This window comes from Seriola dumerili, unplaced genomic scaffold, assembly GCF_002260705.1.
Source record: "Seriola dumerili isolate Sdu_G_001 unplaced genomic scaffold, Sdu_1.0 BDQW01000302.1, whole genome shotgun sequence".
NCBI classification, from domain to species: domain Eukaryota; kingdom Metazoa; phylum Chordata; class Actinopteri; order Carangiformes; family Carangidae; genus Seriola; species Seriola dumerili.
Genome location: NW_019174557.1, coordinates 1,183,124 through 1,204,463, shown reverse-complemented (window position 1 = coordinate 1,204,463; position 21,340 = coordinate 1,183,124). Strand labels below are relative to the sequence as shown.

The 21,340-nt window shown below is 41.5% G+C and overlaps 1 protein-coding gene across 4 annotated transcripts; it reads right to left on the bottom strand.

The window, feature by feature from the left end:
* Positions 1–1,186: 1,186 nt before the first annotated feature.
* LOC111231555 (transcription activator BRG1-like) lies at positions 1,187–21,253 on the bottom strand. Of its 4 annotated transcripts, none has more exons than XM_022758699.1 (34): positions 21,038–21,253; positions 20,386–20,518; positions 19,437–19,613; positions 19,056–19,313; positions 18,773–18,871; positions 17,974–18,232; positions 17,601–17,727; positions 17,334–17,507; positions 17,053–17,226; positions 16,753–16,926; positions 16,565–16,612; positions 15,668–15,798; positions 14,371–14,428; positions 14,173–14,282; positions 13,866–14,013; positions 13,521–13,684; positions 12,715–12,781; positions 12,493–12,603; positions 11,659–11,901; positions 11,441–11,554; positions 11,086–11,193; positions 10,372–10,458; positions 10,053–10,099; positions 9,733–9,899; positions 9,370–9,533; positions 8,167–8,394; positions 7,972–8,049; positions 7,651–7,869; positions 7,280–7,545; positions 5,846–5,954; positions 5,614–5,715; positions 4,901–5,033; positions 4,641–4,780; positions 1,187–3,479 (listed from the first exon to the last, which is right to left on the bottom strand). In XM_022758699.1, exons 1-34 carry the CDS (start codon positions 21,251–21,253, stop codon positions 3,444–3,446), a joined length of 4,869 nt encoding a protein of 1,622 aa, XP_022614420.1. In that variant the 3' UTR covers positions 1,187–3,443. The 4 variants fall into 4 exon arrangements, with proteins under 4 accessions (XP_022614420.1, XP_022614418.1, XP_022614422.1 ...); XM_022758697.1 differs by having other exon boundaries at positions 7,280–7,542; XM_022758701.1 differs by having other exon boundaries at positions 14,173–14,279.
* Between the last annotated feature and the right edge of the window lie 87 nt (positions 21,254–21,340).

The following is a 21,340-nucleotide window of genomic DNA, read 5'->3' as shown; positions in this document are numbered from 1 at the left end:
GGTTCCTAGAAATCAGGAAACCAAGTCGTCCCCCCCCCCCCCCCCCCCCCCCCCCCCCCCCCCCCCCCCCCCCCCCCCCCCCCCCCCCCCCCTTTACTCTGCAAGGAGCAAACACTTCTACCTCCAACACAGGCCTCACTGTTGAGGTTCTGTTTAAAACCAGACACATCTCGACAGTTACTGCCTCCAAACGCACACTGTACATTCAACATATTTCTCTCTGTGCCAACCATCTTACAAGATAAACATAAATACGAAGGGGTATACCAAGATTGTTTATATCATCTGGATAAAGAGCTTGTGTGTTTTCATTTATTTGCATGACCTTACCTGGGGAATTACTACCCTGATTTTATGTTGATGTTGATGAAGAAATGAGGTCAAGTTGGGTTAAAGTAATAACTTAATACTCCATTAGATGCATGATTTTACTCTGAAGTGTTGTAACTTTTTGTTTATAAAAGCTTTGGAGGAAAAGTTTAATGGGACGTTTTGAGTTAAACAGTATTAGCACTGAATATTTTGGAGGTTTAAAAATCCTGGTTCAACAGAGACCAATGTGATGATTTAGATAAAAAACTAAATGTTTTGTATTTGCATGAGATCTCCTCTTAGTGGTCAGACAGAGGCATTACACCCCTCAGCATTAATGGACAAAGTTTGAGCTGTTTGTTGGGTTTATTTGAGCTCAATATTTAAAACCCAGTCAAATAAAAGGTTTTTACTGTCCCCAAAAGATTCAGATTGAATCTGCCGAGAGTAAAGTGCATGTCACGGCAGTGGTTTTAGTAGACAAAACCCAAAACCCTCTGATACACAGTAACTGGTTTGGATTCTTTCTGTTAGCTCCAGCTGTTAAGAACACAACTAATACATCCAAATTCGTTTTGTCCAATTAACTGTTCATTACACATAAATATTTGGTTTACTATCATATCAGATTAGATTAGTTTATAACATCTATTTATCAGGCGCCTTCTACAAAAAGCAAATCTTCACTTTTTGGCAGCTGTTTGTTTTTGTGCTTGAAAATAGTGACTCAAAGTATAAATTATCTGCAGCTATCTGCTAACTATCTCATTATCTAACAGCAGCAACATTTTGTTGTTTGATTAATTGATTAATCTAATATTTTATTTAAGCTCCACATCGCACAAACGACAAGATTCACTTTTACTGTGGTTTATTGTTACGTTTCAAGTTCCAGCGATAATGACACAACACAACAGACAGATCTTAATAACTTAGTGGCGAAAACATTGTTGCTTTGGTTATGTGTTCTTCATTCTAGTAACCTAGCATAATGAGAAAAGTACAGTACTGAACTCGCGAGCTGTATACACGTGCATGGACATTATATTCTAGAAAAAACTCTATACAGCGTATCCAACACCATACAGCCATCAGGCATTCACAAGCAGAGAAGAGCCACTGTCCCTCTGGTCCTTTGTCTTGAAATCAAAAACATAAAAAGTGCCAAAAGTACATCAAATAGTTCTGAAATCCTAAAATCACCACACAATAACTGAAGGAGAAGCAATTAAAATTACAGTACTCATTGATGAAATACAACCTCATGATTCTTTAAGTCTACAATCAACAGTTATAAGTGCTTATACTGGAAGTGTAACAGGTAAGCAGCAGCGAGGTGGAGTAGTTTGTTTTTATACTGTTGTACCATATATACAATACTGGAGAGCAACCTGGACTCAACTCCATTAAACCTCAGTCAAATTACTGTGTTGCTAAAGAGCTTCTGAGAAGTCTGGAAACCGCCCCGCGCCCACAGCGGGCTTGATTTCCAACTCAAACAGTGAGCCCCGGTCACTAATATGTGATGTGCACACACCTCAGTAATCACAGTGGCTCCAAAGCGGCTGTTACGACACGTCACAGTGAAGCAGAGGTGAAGCAGTAGGTTTGTTTACATCCAGAAGTAATGTAGGGTAAGGTGTTAGCTTCAAGCTGGGTAGAAAGAAAAACAACAAAAAAAAAACCCAGCTCTGTCTGAAAATATTTTCTGTTTATATTCAATGTTGTTTACTTCACTTCCTGGTTCCCAACAGTTCTAACTCTTCAGGTTAGCTAGGAACTAGTTTTTAGTACAGTTTGTCCAAACAAAATGAGAAAACCTGGATAATTCTGGGCTTGTTTATCAACAACACAGTTATGTCAGAGTTTAACTAATTGAAGCTTTATTCTTCTTAAAGCTTGTTTGGGTTAGTAACACTTAATCTTAACTCGCTTATTTAGCATTTATAAACAATATATAAACATTTATTAAATGTTTTATAATAGACTATAATGCAGTTATAAGCAGAAGTGTTTATTTATGTATTTGTCAACAACTATAACACCTCCTGTATGCACTCATAAGTGGAGGTTGGTTTATAAATCGATACTTAATATGATATAAAATATGTTTTCATAGTATAAGTTATAATTTTCTGACAAATACTGTACATGAATGAACACTTGAAAATGTCCTTACAGCTGCGTGCAACTACATAATAATGTGTTATAAACCCTTTATTAAATGTTTGTATACAGCTTACAAATGCTAAATCGGGGATAGAGTATTACCAATGTAATTGCTGCAGTTAGATTCAGAAATATGCAGCTGCTCATGGCTTCAGGGCATTTGCAGTCTGTTTTCTCAGTTGAGGTGAGGAAGGCTCCCAGTAAGTAAAGGCTGATTATAAAAAATTTAATAGCACAATTATCTTGGTTTAAATTCCTTCATTGAATTATATCATTGAGAAAAATATTGAAATAGGATTAAAAAATATCCTCAAATGGCATTAAAACATACCAAAGTGACAAAGATAACCTCACTGCACAGTGTCTGGTAGCTGTGTCTGTAAGTCTGTAGTGATTCTGCTTCAGGTGCCACACCTTTAGCATGTTTTACTAGAACTAGCAGCTTCTTAAAAAGAGAAGTATGTGGGAAAAATTCTGCTGTGTGCAGTCCAGTGTGTAACATGTTTGCTCTTGATTATCACAATATAGTGTTATATTGATTATTGTTGCATCCCTAACTGCTGGATTTTTATGTTGATCAGTTTTCTTTTTCTAAGCCACTGTCTTTACACATTTAAACCGGCTCATTCAAGTAGTGCTTACATACTGAGTAAAACTTGTACACAATGATACAAAGCTCATTTGATTTCTTGTTGTTAAGACTTCCTTCAACTAAGCAACAGCAGAGAAAAAGAATCAATTTAATGCAGTGATGTGCATAGTCTAATTAATTTGTGTATTTTATCATGTATGATTATGATATTGTACAGTTTCCATGTGACATTGTAGTATTGCAAACCTTCTATTTTTGTCCTTTGACATTTGACTGAGGATAGATGGAGCTGACAGAGGCATGTTTTATTTACTGTATATGTGGTGGAATATCCCTTTATGCCCCCTTTTCTTCCATGTCACAGTACAGTTCAGGACTCTTCATCAGTGGCACTGGGGGAGCGCTCCTGGAAAAGAGCAAACAGATAAATGTCTAGGAAATGAAAAATTCCTAAATCTACACTAAAAACTAGTCGCTTGTTTCTCATGGCTTAAATTTTCACCAAGTTGAAAAGCTGAAATCTGTTGAGAGGTTTTCCTACTAACTACAAAACAGTCAAACAAAGAGAAGAAAGAAAGAAATTTTCCCATCTGGGATCGTAAAGGATGAAGAGAAAACATGATTTTGATTGATTCTACATTTTGAAATTCTACAGGGCTACGCAATACAAAGACGACACAGACCACACACTTTTTGTTCAGAAATTGCTGCACGTTTGAAAATAAAAACAACCTCACGTTGTGTCAATCACGTTTGCACACAGACCCTGAAACCTTCGTCCATCATTAAAGCTTTTGGAACAGGTTCGAATTCCTGCCTTTTTGTCACATGTGTGAGAAGCCTTAAGAGAGTTGTTTTGACCACTCAGAGCCACCGTACATACAAACATCTGATAATCTGATTCACTTCGTCTCCCAGAACAAAGCACTTTACGACAAACAATCAAACTGCTCGTTAGGCAGCCAAACGAAAGATATTAATTGTTAGAACATTTTAGAACCAATTTTTTTTCTTTTTCTACTTTCAAGAGGTGAGAGAAGCACAAACTCATCCTCACTGCTTGAAGAGTCCATTTTGTCTTGCATTGTGAATTTTTTGTAACAAATAGAATAATAAAACGTATCAGACTCAGCGTGCAGCGTTTCTGTGTGTAACAATTCCTATCGGATAATGGATAAAAAAAATGCATACAAAAAATACAGACTTGGTTTGCAACGGCCATGAATCAAGAATGGAAAAGATGCTTCACGTTCACGTTGCCAAGGTCGATAAACATTGTTCATCGCCATTCCCCGATTTCATCCTAATTTTAACACCGCAGTCTAGTCTGAACGCTAAACTACTGCAAAGTTAGCACTTGCAAAATGACCTTATGGTCCAAATATACAGTCCTAATTCCTTCAAGAAACACTGCAACAACAACAACAATACAAAGTGTGTGTGCTTCTGCATGACTTCTCCTTTTATTTGACTTATCAGTTCCATCCCAATTTCCACTGTAATCACAAGTGATTTTTACAAGTTTAGACCCAGACACACAAAGACACACGCAGACGGCATGATCTACCTCTTCTTGCTCATCCTCAGAGTCGTCATCACTGACAACAGGTTTGGCTCTGGTGCGTCCTGTTCGTCTGCTGCGTCCCTTCCCTCGATCTCCACCTTTATCCTTCCTGCCCAGACGGATCTTCACTTTCACTGAGCGAGCTGGAGACAGACACAAAACACACACACACAACATGGTACAGTATGAATAAAAGTCGCTGACAAAGCAAAACACTTACTAACTCAAAGATAATTTAATGATAACAAACTAAACGCTCTTACATTCTGACTCTGATCCTTCCTCCTGCTCCTCCTCCTCTTCTTCACTATCCTCTCCCTCACTCTCCTCCTCCTTCTCAATCTTCTGCCTCAAACTGGTGAACACCGACTGGAGCACGATGGAGTCTTCGTATATCTGCTCCCATAAGAGAAACATGGTAGAAAACAGCTGCTTATTATCATCAACGTCTACATACAGGTTACAGAGACAGAAACAAACAGTCCCCAGTGTCCGCACGTAATGTATCATCACTAACATCTTAGAGAAAGGGGGAGACTGAAACATCATATTTACAGGAACCTGCCTGGCAAATCAGCAGCAAGATGCTTAATTTCTCCAGGTTTAAAATCAGTTATGGCTATTAAAAACTAAATACTAAATACTGATCTTTATTTTTATTTATTTACTTTTATTTTCAGGGCAATTGGTGTAAATTAACAACAATACAATCAAAAAATGTACAAATCCCACTAAATTCCATCAATCAGACTTTTGACATTTTATTATAATCCACCGACCTTCCCAGTTTCCTAAATATATAACCAGTAATGTGTGAAATATAAAAACAAGACAGACAGACCTGAATTTTTATTTCGGTCACCGGTGGAAACCGAACACACACCCAGTAAGAGGTTTATATACAGCTCTAACAGGAAGACAATAGAGACCAAGTCAGCAGGTGTTTTTCTGTGTTCATGCAGCAGGTCCATCTCACCAGTGATCCCTCCAGGTTGAAGGTCTGAGCGTTTTGGAAGAGCAGCATGACGTCTCTCTCCAAGTCACCCAGACTGCGGTAGCGATGACTTCGAATCCTCTCCTAGAATTGGAAAGGAGTGATAGTCACTTGGTATATAATCAAACAAAATATATATTTGTTTTATTTGTGCTTTACTTTGCTGAACCAGTGACCAGTTGTTCCCAGCTGGAATGATCTTTTCTGGTCTTACCTTGATCTTCCTGAAGTCCACAGGCTTGCGGATCAGCTCGTAGTACTCTGGCAGCTCTTTTCGAGACGGCAGCTGGATGAACACCTCGCTCAGCTGACGCCCACTGGCGCTGCAGGAGATGGATGTCATCAGGATGAGCAAAAACACATCATTCACAAACATCTGAATGTGCTCAATCGTGATCCATCTAAACAAATTTATCCATGCTAATTTATTCCATTTAAACATGGCTCAGAGATAACTTGTGGCTCTGACTGTCATTTTGGAACAGTTTCTTAAAATCAGGTCTATGAATAAAACCTCCTAAACATTAACTTTTAGCTTCAGGCCCCGTCTGTACTGTTCATCACTGTTCACCAAACTTGGAGATTTATTTTTTGCAAAACCCCACAAATGCATTAGTTAGTTTATTTGTTTATTATACTTTTAGAGATGCCTTTTGTATCTGCAGCAATTGTCAGACAAGTGTATTAACAACAAAAGACATGATAATTCTGACAAGCCTGCCGTGCATCGCCATAAGTCAGATGAAACAGGCAGGTTCTTCCTACTGTTTGTTCGCTGAACAGGCTAATGTTAACTCCGTTTACACTAAACTCAGAAAATGTAACTGTGAAATTGGATATAGCATAGTAGTATTATTATTTTATTTTACAGTGCAAACTGTGCTGTGCTTATGCTCTTGTGAAAATGGATGTTTAGTGACTGATTAACAACTTGTATACTCATGTAGTGCTATTTGTTTCCATCAGCACTGTAGGTTTAAGGTGGTATAGCAGTAATGAAAATGTTTAATTCACATACAAGATAATATGGTTTTGAAACTCTGAGGTTTTGGTGATTACAGAACAGGTGGTTGTTTTTTTGGGAAACTGACGAATTGTTGTAAGAAATAATTGTGTAAGCAACTGTGAAAACTGCATGATGCATTAGGTAATCCGTGACTTATCTCACTTTCTATTAATGTCCCTTTCACCTCCTTCTCTTTTGACCTCAGGTTGGCCAGAACATTTTCACAAAAAAATTATGTAACACCTGATTTGCCATGATTTGTGTTTTATTTATATTGTTTTATCCCTTGTTTGTACATATTTTATTGCTGTCAGATCTTTTTACAGTTGATTTGAGTTGTTTTTTTGTTTTTTTATTATTATTCTACACTTTTTATGATGTTCACTTTTTTCTTTTATCTGGTTTTACTTTTCTTTCAAAACACATAAAAGTGCTATATAAATAAAGTTGTTATTATTATTATTGTTATTGCCTGACACACGGTACAGTCCAGTGTTGAATGGTTGCCATGGTATGGGTCAGTAAAATATTGCTGCACCTTTAATTTAATATCAGGCAATATATACAATGTGCATATATAATGTGTTTTGCTCAAAGAGCACTTCATATGTGTCTCAGACTGCAGCCAAAGCTTTCTGCTACCTGTCTTTGTATTTGATGACAGCGTCCACAATCTTCTTCATCTTCTTTGTGAGGGCAGGAGGATTTGGGGAAAGTTTCTCCACAGGTGGTCGTCCCCTCTTCCTCTGCCTCTTCCCATCGTCATCTTTGTCCCCTCGTCCTCGTCCCCCGGAGGAAGAGGAGGGACCAGGTAGATCCAGGTCCCGGTCCCTCTTCCTCTTGCGGGTCGTCTTTTTGTGACGTACCTCTTCCTCCATCTCCTCCAGTGTTCCCTCCTCTATCGCCTGCTCGAGGTAAAAATAACAAATAACAAACATTTTACTACGCAAAGCAAGGAAGTTTTTGCTTGTATTTTAAATTCCCTCCGCCAATTGCCCATATGGGCTAATAACCTTGAGCCACTGCTTCTCAGTCAGTGAGTCGCTGTAGTCCACCTCCTTTCGCTGCCGAGAACCTCGTCCGAACATTTTCTCCTCCTCCTCCTCGCAGGTCAGCCGCTCAACCTCTGCGTCGTCCTTCATGATCCAAGTGGGCAGCTCATCCTCCTCCATCAGACGAGGTTTTCGCCGCGGGTTACGGGCCTCTTCTCGCCGCCTGTCCAGGTCCATACGCTGGAGGAGGGAGAGGAAGAAAAAGGAGGAAAGAAACAAAGATGCAGAGAGAAGATTTCATATCTCATGTCATATATTGTCTTCAAAACTAAAAAATTTTACCATGAACTGGTCGAACTCCTCCTCGCTCCTGGCGATCATCTGGTTGACCGTCTCATCATCTGGCACCTCATCCTCTTCCTGAATACAGCAGACACACATTGGCAAGCAGAGCATAAGAAAGCACACCCTTTAAAATTGTGTGTTGCTGGTGCACGCACACACATTCATGCGTAGACACACTTCTTGACCCCAGACCTCGTCTTGCTCCTCGTGCTCCAGGATGGCTTGCAGGAATGCCCTGCGCTCATGGCTAGAAGACTTCTGATCAAACATGCCAGCCTGGATGACCTTTTGGTCCACATTGAGTTTGTACTTGGCAGCGGCAAGGATTTTCTCCTCTACACTGTTGACTGTGCAGAGACGCAACACTCGCACCTCATTTTGTTGACCAATACGGTGGGCTCTGTCCTGAGCCTGCAGGTCCTGGACACACAAATGGGAAGGAGAGAGAGAATTAGTATAGGTTCAAAGTTTACTCTGAGAAAGCGTTAGAGCAGTGGCACTTAACTTCTAAATCCACCACTGTATGAAAAGGACTTCACTTCTTCTTCTATGTTCCGACAGGCTGAAAATATGGTCATCACATGCCATTGAGAGAAAGGGTATAATCTAAAAAAATCCAACAAGAAACTTCATCTCTGGAAAAATGGAGAGCAAAAGCTACAAGTCTCTGCTCTGTGAATTCAATTTTACTGTTAGAAATCTCCAAAACACCCTGATGTTTACATTCTGAGAAACATGCGGGGGACTCAACAGAGCTGCTAGAGACTGAAAATCTGCCTCCACAGGGCTGATACTGATCTGCAGGGTACTGTATTACGTTTCAGAGACAACATTACAGATTTAGAGAACTGTGTATTTCAGATTTTAAACAAATTATGTTTTTCTTTTAAACATAATAAATGAAATCAGTGAGTTTGGTGATTTACTGTCATGTCTACATTGCGGAGGTTAGAGAGAAGCAGTAAATTAATGTTATTTTCCCCCCAGAACTGTGTAATAATTAATGTCAGACTCATGCTTTGAGAATGAATAACATCCACATTCATGCAGACTGCCTGTGGCTGCTGACCTATGAAAAACCCCAAAATCATACACTGTATAATCCTCTGAGACATGAAATTTGTCTTGGTATAATAAACTGGAAGAAGTTTCCCACTATTCTCTTGTTGAACTCAAACCAAGTGACTGCTGGTAATCAATCATTGTATTGTCTTGTCCTTAACTCTGGTTTCTGAATGTGAGGCCTGTGGCCGTGTTCGTGTCTACTGTTATTTGTATGATAAGTGTCCAGCAGAAAATTAGCCTCCAGCTGCTGAATTTTGAAGCAACTCCAAGGTGATCACTTGCTGTTTTTAAATAGTGCCTTTCGTAAATGAAAATACATGTGCATCTCACCTGATGTGGGTTCCAGTCAGAGTCAAAGATGACCACGGTGTCAGCAGACTGCAGGTTGAGGCCGAGACCTCCAGCTCTTGTGCTCAGGAGGAAGATGAAGTACTCCGACTCTGGATCATTGAACGTCTTTAGTAACATTCCTCTGTCTTCAGCCTTTGTGGTGCCTGAGATGTAAAGGAGGTGCGAAATGAGAAGGAAAAACAGATGGACGACATTAAGGAAGGAACAAAGCAAATGGAATGAAGGCAATAGGATTCAAGGGAAATGAACAAAGTACAGTGAGAAAAATGGACCAACTGCAGCACAAAACTGCTCGACGACAGCAAGACACACAGAAATAAACACTCATATAAACTGTCTCACCATCCAGACGCAGATACTTGAAGTTGCGGTATGCAAAGTAGTCCTCCATTATGGTCATGAGTGAGGTCATCTGACAGAAGAGCAGCACTTTGTGGTTTGTAGCTCTCAGTTTGGGCAGGATACGATCCAACACTTCAAACTTTCCTGATGCCCGATAAAGATCAGGCCTGATGGAAACGAGGAAAGATAGGATTACAAGTTGCGTATCTTGGTGTGTACTTCAACCTGAATATACACAAACCCATGGGGACCTGTGTATGGGTTAGGGTTGGGCATTTAGTTGTGATGTTTGTGTATCTGTGTGCGATCTTAGCGCTCACCCCTGGACTATCCCACCAGAGAATCCTAAATGTTCAGAGAAGGATTCCTGCAAAAACCGTCAAAAATATATTCTTTTCACATACACACAGTTAAACACTTCAGTTTAATTGTGGCTGTATCTTGAAGCTCATATTGTCAAGTCTCCTGTAGAATCATAAGTCAACCTTATGAGAAATGAGAAAAAAAAAAGATTTTTAGATTTGGAGTCTATGTACTTTTTACATTTTACACTTCCTAATATCCTGACAAATCTTGTGTTCAAAGTCTTTCAAATAAGGTGAAACAAATAACCGGAGACAAAATGTTTCTCAGTGGTACCTCTATCTGCTGGAACATGTAAGGGTGGTTACAGATCTTCCTCAGCTGCATGATGGTGTTCATCAGTGTCTTCGTGCCTCCTTTACCCTGGTAAACACAACAAGATAAAATGTGTTTTTCAGTCAACTTTTATTTATGAAGAGTCATCCAAGGACAATTATCAATGCTCTCTTTTTAAGCAGACTTCAATAAAAGCAATACGTATCTAAAAAATAATCAAATGTGACAGCCAATTACACGAGGCTCCAAAGAAGCTCTTAGAGCCAAGGACCTAAGCCTAAGACTTGAGCATCAGCAAAAAAAAACACATCTTGTGTTTCATTTTCATTTTTGTTCATTTCATCTAAATGCAGCAAAAGCTCTTGTGCTGAGATCAGTTTTAACATTTTGTAGGGCAGCTTTTTCTCCTGTGCTGTAAATGTTATGTGAGTCCATATATACAGTATACGGACACAAGTTTTTCAAAAAGGTGCTTTATGAATATGAAATGAACAGTACAGGTTCCTCTAACCTTCTGTAGAAGGTCAAACCTGCACTCTGGTACAGATCACAGTATGTGTTCTGGACCTGTCACTTGTTATAAGCCTCAAAGCACTAATGTATAAATCATCTAATACCACATATGATTCTGTCCTATTTTTTTTTTTTTAGATGGTGTTAAGTTATAATGATGCCAAAAGCTAAAACCCACAGTCACAGTGTTTATGCCCTCACCTTCTTGTCTTTCTCTGATCCATCAGTCAGAAGAACCCCCTTGGCCTGCATGTGTCTGTACAACACCCTCTGAAGAGATGACATGTCACACTTGATCACATATTCCACCTGAAGGAGAGAAGAGACAAAAACAATTATTGAAAGAAACTGAGAACAAAGGACGTATGAGGTTGGTCACAGACACGACATATCTCTCATCAAATTAACCAGTTTTAGAAATATTACAGCATAAAATAATGCTAGACAACTCCAGAGGACTTGTTTATCATCCGTTAAGAGATCACAGAGTCTCTGCGTGTGTGCATATGTTTATGTTTGTCTATCTGCTGTGTGTGCTGAAAGAGGTGAGCCATGCCTTCTCTGGAAGCTGTGCTTCCACTTCCTTCTTTAATCTGCGTAACAGGAAGGGGCGGAGCACTTTGTGGAGACGACGGATGATCAAGATGGTCTCCTCTTCATTAAGATCCACCTGGAGAGAAAAAGAATTTGGCATCTCTCAAACACTAAGAAACAAATCACACTAGCGGACTGCGTTGCTAAACGGTGGTGTAGCTTTGACTGAGTCCTGCGCACTTTCTCTCCAGTCATGGCGAACGGAGCGTTGAACCACTGCTCAAAGGTGCTGCAACTCTTGAAGATAGTAGGCAGGAGGAAGTTGAGCAGCGCCCAGAGCTCAGGCAGCTTGTTCTGCAACGGTGTCCCCGTCAGGAGGACTCGCCGTGGGGCAAGGTAGTGTGTGTTCAAGACCTGGGTCAGCTTACAGTGGTGGTTCTTCATACGGTGGCCCTCATCAACGATCATGTACTTCCAACGGATCTGATGGAAGTGACACGAGGAGAAGAGAAAACACAAGAGAAGAGAAGCACACGTGGATAAACCTATTACTCTGATGCCTTACTGCTTCTGCCCACCCAAACAAAACAGAATGTGCTCAAACGGAGGATTTCTTGTCAGGTTTGTCCTCATGCCCAACACTGGCTCAGCCCCAAGCCGCAGCCTTGAGCCAGCACGTGGAGAAACTCTTGCCTGAACTACAATACCCACCTGGCAGAACAGTCAGGAAGCCTATATGACTACATGAGTGCATAGCAGCATGATGGCCACAGAGGACAGTGGAAGATGGTTTACAGGCGGTGTCAGTATGTTGCAGGACCTAGGAGAGAGCACTGAGACGGAGCACAGAGGGCGGTCAGATTGGCCAGACTCAAACACTTTTAGAGCACTTTGGGGATTTAGGTAGCGGGAGACGATACACAAACAAAGAAACTTCAAGCAAAATCAAATAATTAGCAAGCAAAAGCAACAGCATCTTGTTGCAGGGATGTATACACGTGTAGAAGGAAAGAATTACACTACGTTGCTGTAATGTGTTTGTGAATATCCTTCTGTTTGTGCACCCCATCTCACCTTGGCCAGTACTTGTTTATCCTTGATGATGTACTCGTAGGTGGTGAGTAAAACATTAAATTTTCCACTACGTAGTTGGGGAACGAAGGCTCTTCTGGCAGCAGGAGACCCCTAAAAGGCCAAAATAAATAAATAATGGAAGTGTAGAAACACACATCCTCATATTCTGTGCTTAGGAAGTAAGAACCATACAATTTTGGTGGTGTTGCTGCAAAAACTAACCTTGTAGGACACTTTGACGACTGTCGGTGCCCATTTGTCAAACTCATACACCCAGTTAGAAAGAGTTCTGCCAATGAGAGATAGCTCAGTCGTCATTCAGCAGTTAGTTCTTGGTTTCTAAGGCCCTGTTCACACCTGGCATTAACATGGGTTTTCGGGTTCCCTGATCACAAGTGTACAGCACAGAGCACATCGGCATCGGTTCACACCTGGCATTAGAATACGGCTCCACATACATCTCGAGTGACCACTTCTGATTGGATCTCACTTCCCCGCTCCCCCGCTTCCCCCACGCAAATTAGCTCATATGTGTTGTTGTTTTAAGCCAGTCCAACTATGACAGATGGGTCCGTTGTCAATGTGTTTGTGCGAGAGAAGGAGAGAGGGGGAGAGAGAGAGAGAGAGAGTGGGGCAAGGAGGGGTTGAGCAAATCAATGCGCTGTGCACAGCTCTACAATAAAATAAGATTTTAGCCATTTGAAATGGTAAAATATTTTCAGTTCATTATGAAACTGTGGCAGGACTAATTAAACTGTGGCAGAGGACATCAGTCCTTCACACTTCACACTTCACGTGTGCGTTCACACTGCTAAAAGAATGTGGCCCAGACCACTTCTGAAAGTGATCAGATCTCAAATGCGTCCTCAATGCCTCTTGGGTGCATTCACACCAGTACGGAGCTGTTCATTTGTGATTCAATCACCCAAGACACATGTTAACACCAGGTCTGAACAGGGCTTAAGTGACGTTATGATGAAGAGCAAAAAAGACAATATATATTCTGCAAATCAAGAGTTTTAGCTCACGAAAGGGGTACAATGATGAGGTAGGGTCCATTGAGACGTTTGTGCTCCATGAGGTACGTGATGAGGGCGATAGTCTGGATGGTTTTTCCCAGACCCATCTCGTCCGCCAGGATCCCATTCAGGTTGTTGTTGTAGAGGGAAACAAGCCACTCCAGCCCTTTAATCTGACAGGGAAATTCATGTGAGGGAGGAAATCTGTCAAAGATGACAAGTATTTCCTGCAGCTGATCTCCTGCGTCAGGGTCATAGTGTTCAAACATTTCTTTGTGCATGGCAAGGTGGAAAAGATCATAATAATTGCTATTATGATATTTTCATACATACATAATTGATCTGATTTTTTACCTGATACTGTTTGAGTTGTCCATTTATTAACAAACTGGACTGTTTCTCCACTTTCTCTGTGACAGCATGAGCCACTGAGTAATAAGACTGGAGCCCTCGAGCGAAGGCTGCACCGCTGTACTCGTCATCCACATCCTGCTTTGCATTTCTGCAGAGGAAACACAAAGTGTTTTATTCAATCATGGCATTAAGCCATTTGTAATTTTTAGTCTTTTGTAATAACACGAGCACATGCATTTTTGTTTGGGAGTTCTTGAAATAACAAATGATACTAAATTGTGGTGTAGAACACCATTTATGCTCTCACTCGATGATGTGTCGGACGTCCACCTCTGACACGTCTTCACTGTCAGGGTCTGTAATCTTCTTCTTTTCCTCCACTGGAGCTGCAGAAGGCTGTGGCTCCTCTTCTTCCTCCTGCCAGATGGTGGGAACAGCAGTTCGTCAGTGACAGGAGCAGCGACTATGAGACAGGCTTCAAACGTGTCAGAACAAAACAACCCACCTCCTCCTCTTCCTCCTCCTCACTGTCTTCACTGTCTGAGCGGGGTGCCACCTCATAACTGGACAAAATGCAAACATACTCAAAACAAAATCTACCAACAGCCCCATTATCTGAACATTTCAGCTGTACAAGTCATTCTAAAGCACCTGTATACTCCCAACCTATATTTGAGCCACACACTCAAAGGCAATTGAGTAAATTAAATAAAAATTGAAAATTAGCGTTGCTAGTCGCCCTTTGAGGCTATAACATACAAACATACTGGGGAACAAAGTTGTTGGGCAGCTGAAAACTTGGGGGTGGAAAGACTGTGTTTACCTAGACTTAAAAACATTTATCTTCACTACAACTTTCATCGGTCTGCTGTTCTTCAGAGGTGGCTAACAATTACCCAGACAATAACATAACAGTTAGCATGTAATATTAAGAGTTTTGGTATGTTAATGTCTTAATGTATGCAAGTGAGCATGCTCATGTATATCAATGTCATTTTTAGCGCACTATCGTACAGTTAGCATGTTAGGAAACTAGCATATAAACAACTATTAGATGCTTACACACTGATATGCAATGTTTAGAGTTTTTGTTAACATTAGCATGTTATCATTTTAACTTGCCCATATTAAGACATATAAAGGGGCTACATGTAAGTTTTTTCTACCACTGAATGTGGTTTCTTGCCGGGAGCGGTAGATAGTGATGGTTGCTTGCAAAGAGCTTAAGCCATCATTGTTTTTACAATAAAAAAGTCATAACACGCCCTCTGAGCTGCGCTACCTCTTCAGGGCAGACTGGACGCTACAGTGATTCGGTATCGGAAAGTGATGGGATGGCTGAGCCAGGGATAGCTGGATAGCATGCTAACATCGGTAGAAGAAAATACGTGAGAGAAACAAGCAAAACAAGAGTCAATGTTGGCGTTGCTTTCCATCGCTGCAGACAGCTTTTGGTAAAATAGGAATGAAGTTTGATGCTGAACTCGTGACATTTCTTCCAGACTGGTAAGTAACAGCTGTTAATGTTATCATTGGCTATGTAGCAATAGAAAAACTTACATATAGCACCCTTAACATTGAGTGTGTTAACTATAGCATAAATTTATTTAAATTAAAACTAGGTTCAAACCAGCTGATGGCATTGGAAGTCGGGAGATCATCACAGATGTAGATCTAATGCAGAGATACAGTAATTCAATCAACCACAGCCACATCTCTTGCGTGGCTTTAAAAGACATGTACCTCTTCTCAACACATATTTGCATACACAAATCTCTATTCCTCTCTCCCTCCAGTCTCACCCAGGGTTCATCTCCAGCCAGGTCTCCAGCTGTCCAGCTTTAGGAGCATCCACCCCTGTCAGGATGTTTCCACTGTCAACATGGATGACCTTTACAGGCAGGTCACTCATCTGACTCGTCTCATCCAGTGGCTACAGGGAGAGGAGGCAGGTTAGGTGAATTAAAAGGTGGCTGATGTAAATGAGCCTAAACCACAGATAGCTAGACTGTGTGTTGAGGTTGAGATTAACATTGGCTGTTGTTTTGCCAATTTAACAAACAAATAACATCAAGCAAATATCCAGTGATGTTTTATTACAGTGTATGTAATATGAAAAATGTTCTTTTTTCTTTAAGGTTTTGTCTGATTGTGACAACAGGTGACAGGAATTGCAGGACACACACTGGTGCATTGCTTCATTGTGTTCATGCACACATGGTTGCCCGGGGCTGTAACCAGTGGCTTTTGAATCAGCTGTTTCAGGTTGCCATCATTTTGAGATATATATACGGTAAATCATTTGATGAGTGTTGGTAGCCGCCTGATGAAAATTAGAATGCTGCACAGCACCAGTAAACAAAAAACCATTGTGGGAGACATGGACAGATTAGTAGAACAGATGCTACTTTTTGCCATAACAACACAAAAAAAAGCAAAACACTACCCCCCAAAGCTTTGTGTGAAATTCGATCTATGTTATGTTTAAATCATGTCTCTATAGAGACCAAAGCAACAAAATAAAGATATAAGGTTTGCTTTTTGAACCCAGCATATTTAAAGAGCAAGTGGGATTTTTTTTTAAATAAAACCAGTCCCTGTGAATATACTGTAATTCTAAATATTTCTTCCTTGCTGGAATAGATCTACAGTTATCTATACAAAGTTACAAATTTTAACGTCTATAAAGGTCAGCTCACCTCTCCATCAGGGCCCAAGGCAGGAGTCTGACCCTCAGCGTTCTCTAACTACAAAACAGATCACAACTGAGTCACTAATGCACCAAGCAGCACATATACAGAAACAAACAGATATACAGTGCACCACAGCCTGTAACAATAAATCATTAAAAAAACAGATTTTACAGTATTGACAGAGCAGAATGTACCTTCTTCTTTTTCTTCTTCTTCTTCTTCTTTTCTTTGAGGGCCTGTGCAGCCTTGTGAGCTCTGACCAGCTCGGTGAGGTTGGCAACATACTCATCAGTTTGCTGCAGCAGGTAGGCCAGACGCTTGTCCTTCTTCTGGTCGATCAGTTTACGGTAGCCCTCCTCATCCTCAGCCTGGAAAGACACAGACACATATCCAGTATGAGCAAGAGGATGGAGGATGTGTGTAATGGTGAGTGTGTAATGTGAATGCTTGTGTGTTAACTGTGTCTTTGTGGTGCCATTATGTTCTCCTCTTACCATAAGCCTCCTCATCCTTTCTTTCTCAATACGCTCATTCTCCTTCTTCTGCTCTCGTTCAGTGTTGGCATGGTAAGTGGCCACAGCTTTGGTCAGTTTCTGAATTTTGCCTGTAATTGAACGGTGGTACTCTTTGAAGTCTTTGGCGTGCTGGAGGATGCTGTTGAGGTACTCCTGGGATTAGAGCGGCGAAAGCGGGAGGAGGACAGAGAAGAGTAAGGAGTCAATCAAATGTTTTTAATATTATCACAGGTAACGTTACGGCTGCATTTGTCCACTACCTGATGTTTCTGCCTGCGTTTGCGCTCTTGCTCAATCTTCTGCTGTTTCTCCAGTTTCTCTGTGATCCGGGCCTCTCGCAGAGACTGACGCTTGCTACGCTTGTAGGCCTTAGCATCAAGGGCAGTCTCTAGAGCTGTGTCACGACGCATACACACCACCACCTCTTGACGCAGCTGTGGAAGGCAAAGGTCTTTGATTCACAGTGGCAATGTGTGATGTTGTTAAGGTCAAAAGTGAAAGTATTGAGGATAACGTATACACAATACCTGTCTCTGGAAGTTAAGCAGTCGAAGGGCTTTGAGCTCTATAGTAGCTTTGGTACGTAAATCACCAGCAAGAGAACCTGGCAGGTTCTCCAGTTCAGCAATACGATGAGTGATACGAGCCTGTAACCTGAGGAAGTAATGAGTGCCGAGTTGTTATTATTATTTCATCGATAATCTGCTGATGCTTTATGCTTTTTGTATTTTTGTTAAAAGTATGCTCCACATATTTTAAGTGTTAAACATAATTTGAATGAATGATAATAATTAGATTTAAACTGTTAAAAGCTCCATTATGTCATAATCTACTCATCAAGCCAGAAAAACCAAAATGAGATGAAGAAAAAAAGTTAAATTCCCAAAGGCCTTGGCGTACCTGTACTCCCTCTCCTGCAGTATCTCCACTGGGTCGAGGCCGCAGGGTTTCTGTATGGGGGTAATGCGGTTTTGCTTGGCGTGGTAAGGCATCATGGGGGTAGGCTGCGCTGGCTGGCCGGGGGACTGCGTCTGTGGAGGCATTACTGGGGAGGCGGCGGGGGGAACTGAAGGGGGAGCAGGAGAGGGCCGGCCAGTGGGCTGAGGGGGGATCAACTTTTGGGGTGCATTTGAGGGAGCTGCTGCATTTACCAAGGGACCTGGAGGGACATGAAGTGAGGAGAGGTCAATAGCACACTGCTGTAAATACTGCTGTAGTCTACATAATATGATGGAATTACATCTACAGTTGGAACTGGATGGATCTTGAAAATTAATACCGATATTTTCATACAAAGTTGTTGATAGTAACTATTGTAGTCACAGTCAACTTTTTCACAGCATTCACTTTGACTGAGACAGCATATAAAATACTAGTAATCTGAAACCGGGACACCTGACTGTAATCCTGCCTTTATTAAAGATATAATTTACACCAGTGATTTTCATGCTATGATGTTAATGCTATGACATGCTATGACTTTTATTAAAGTCATAATTCATGCCTAATCTTATCACTAGATTAATTTTCTCACCTGGATTAGGGGTAATAAGTGGAATCTATACAGGCATACCAGCTCTCACTCAGCCCCTCTCCCACTAATATCCAATTTAGGTTTCTACAAAAGGTACTAATTCTAGATAAACAGCAAAAGAGGCAAAAGAGAAGTTTCACAAGGTCTTATAGCAACACCACATACCTTCAGGCCAAGACTTGGGTGGCCCATTTGGGTTTTGTCCCTGCATCACAGCTGGGGTCCCTGATGGGCCTGGTGGGGGCATGTTGGGACCCATCATACCTAAAGAAACAAATGTAACTGCTCATTTATTACACTGGTCTTTGAAAATTTGAGTAGAGCTAGAAGCTCCAGCTGTGAGCAAGGATTCAATGTAACATACAGGTATCAATTTGTCTTCTATCAATTACCCATCAAACCATAGGATATAGCTTGGTATTCCAGATTTTCCTCCGTGTATGCTCACCATGAGCTCGGCTGTAGCCTGAGCCCATTGGCCCAGGCCCAGGTCCTGCTGGTCCACCTCCTGGCCCACCTCCAGCTCCAGGAGCCAGGCTGGGCATGGGCTGCTGCTGCTGCATCCCAGGCATTGGCCTCTTCCCCTGGACAGCCATCTGAAGGTGGTCTGGCAGGGGCTGTCCCCGAGCCAGCATCTTATAAGCCATGATCTGGGCTCTGAGTTGGTGGAGTTGGTTCTGGTTGAAGGGAGTTGGGCCACCAGGGCCTCCAGGACCTCCAGGGCCAGTAGGGCCACCAGATTCAAGGCCAGATCCAAGGCTGGGGACACTGGATCCAAGACTGGGTCCAGGGCTGGGGCCTGGGTTAGAGCTACCTGGAGGACCAGGACGGTTATTAGGACCCAGTGTGTGCTGATCTCCACCGGGGCCATCTAAAGGTGCAGAGGCGGAGCCGGGGCCACCGGAGGATGAGGAAGAAGAGGACGATGGCATAAGAGGACCGGAGGGAGGGCCATTTGAAGGGACAGGGCTGGAGTGGTCGGAGCCACCTAATGGAGAGTGGTACCCTGAAGACACAAACAAACAAAGAAAAAATAATCAGACCACTTGGTTATTATTAAAAGCCCTGTATAACATTCCTATAATATTCCAGTAATATCTTAGTCAGGACTCTTGTGATTCTACAGTAAGTTTAACATGCTTTATATATATGTAGGTAATGTCTAAAATCAACATAATATTTTAAAAACATTCCTTAAAATACACCTCATGACATCTATTTGTTATCTGTTTGTATTTTGTAAATTTACTGAACAGTTACTCAACAGTGGGTTTTTGGTATTTTCTCAGTATAATATTATAGTGACTGTCAGTGTGCATCCTCCCCAGAGGCTGTCTAGGTAACAAGAAGAGATTTGTCTGTCATTTGTTGCCACAGGTACTAATCTTATTTAAATCCTGCCAGCCAATTATTTCACAATGTTTTAAACTCACATAATGTCAAAATGCTAAACTCGTCTGTCTGTCTGTCTGTCTTGTTTGTTGCTTTTATACCAATCTGAAGGAAGCTAAACTGTTGACATTGTCTTTGTTTTTTTCCAGGTGGACTGAGCTATATGATTTTCACTATTTTTATACTTAAAGACACTTCATAAAGAGTTTAAAAACATAGCTCCTGGTTCATTACATAGCTTGCGACAGTGGAGACACTCCCTGTGAGTTTACCAGGCCACATGACCACACCACTAAGAATAAGTCATAGTTAAAAACATAGAACTTGTCTTACACAATGCTGGAAATGATAAAATTGCTTAAGATGAATCTATGTAGCATGTCTACCTTGTGAGTGTTGGTCCAGAGGACTGGGTGGGGGGCCCATACCACTGTGTCCGCCCTGTCTCATAGACAGTCCCTTCATCTGACTGAAGCGGCTCTCCTCACTCATGCTCTTCTCATGCATGCCCTCCATTGGCTGTGGGAGAAAACAAACAATGTGAAAATGTAACTGTTAGTCCCTGTGGGAAAACGGCAATAATATCATATGAAATGTAAGGAGTTGTACGACAATGACAGTGACAATTTGGACACATGAAGTTAATGGGTACAGAGCATGACTTACAGCTCTGCAGTTACTTGCAGCTTTTACAGACTACACTAATGATTGTTTTCTCCCTTTGTGTATGTGTTACAAAACATGAGCGGAAAACTGATTAAAGTGAATGCACTGTCATATACTTTATATTATCTATATGTTATATAAAAGTACAAATCTGCCTTGTAAATCTACAGCTGATCAAGTTTATGTTCTGCTGCGGATTTTACCTCATATAAATATTCATTCATATTAACTCCATTCACATCCATTTCTATGTAAATATGATGTTTAATATGCATAAATCACACTAAATTTGTGGGCTCTGTTTCCTCAAGGACTCAAATTAACAGTGATGGGGTGTCTCAGTGGGCCTGTTAGTGCTGTCAGGGTCCTCACTTTGTGCAGAGGGTGCATGTTGTCCTGGGTGTATCCAGAGGGCCCTGGTTGTGAGTGTCCAGAGGATGGAGGACCAGGGCTGGGGCCCATCATACTGTGAGAGGAGCCTGGAGAAGGCCCGGGGCTGGGGCCCAGCATAGCCCCAGGGGAGGGACCCGGCCCAGGGGAAGGACCTGGGCGCGGGGTGCCTCCCATGGGGGGGTCTGGTGTCGACATTGCCCTGGATCTCCTGCTCCTGGATGAGCAGCAGGGACCTGAGAGAAAGGAGAGAAATGACAGAGGTAAGGTAGGAGGGAATGACAG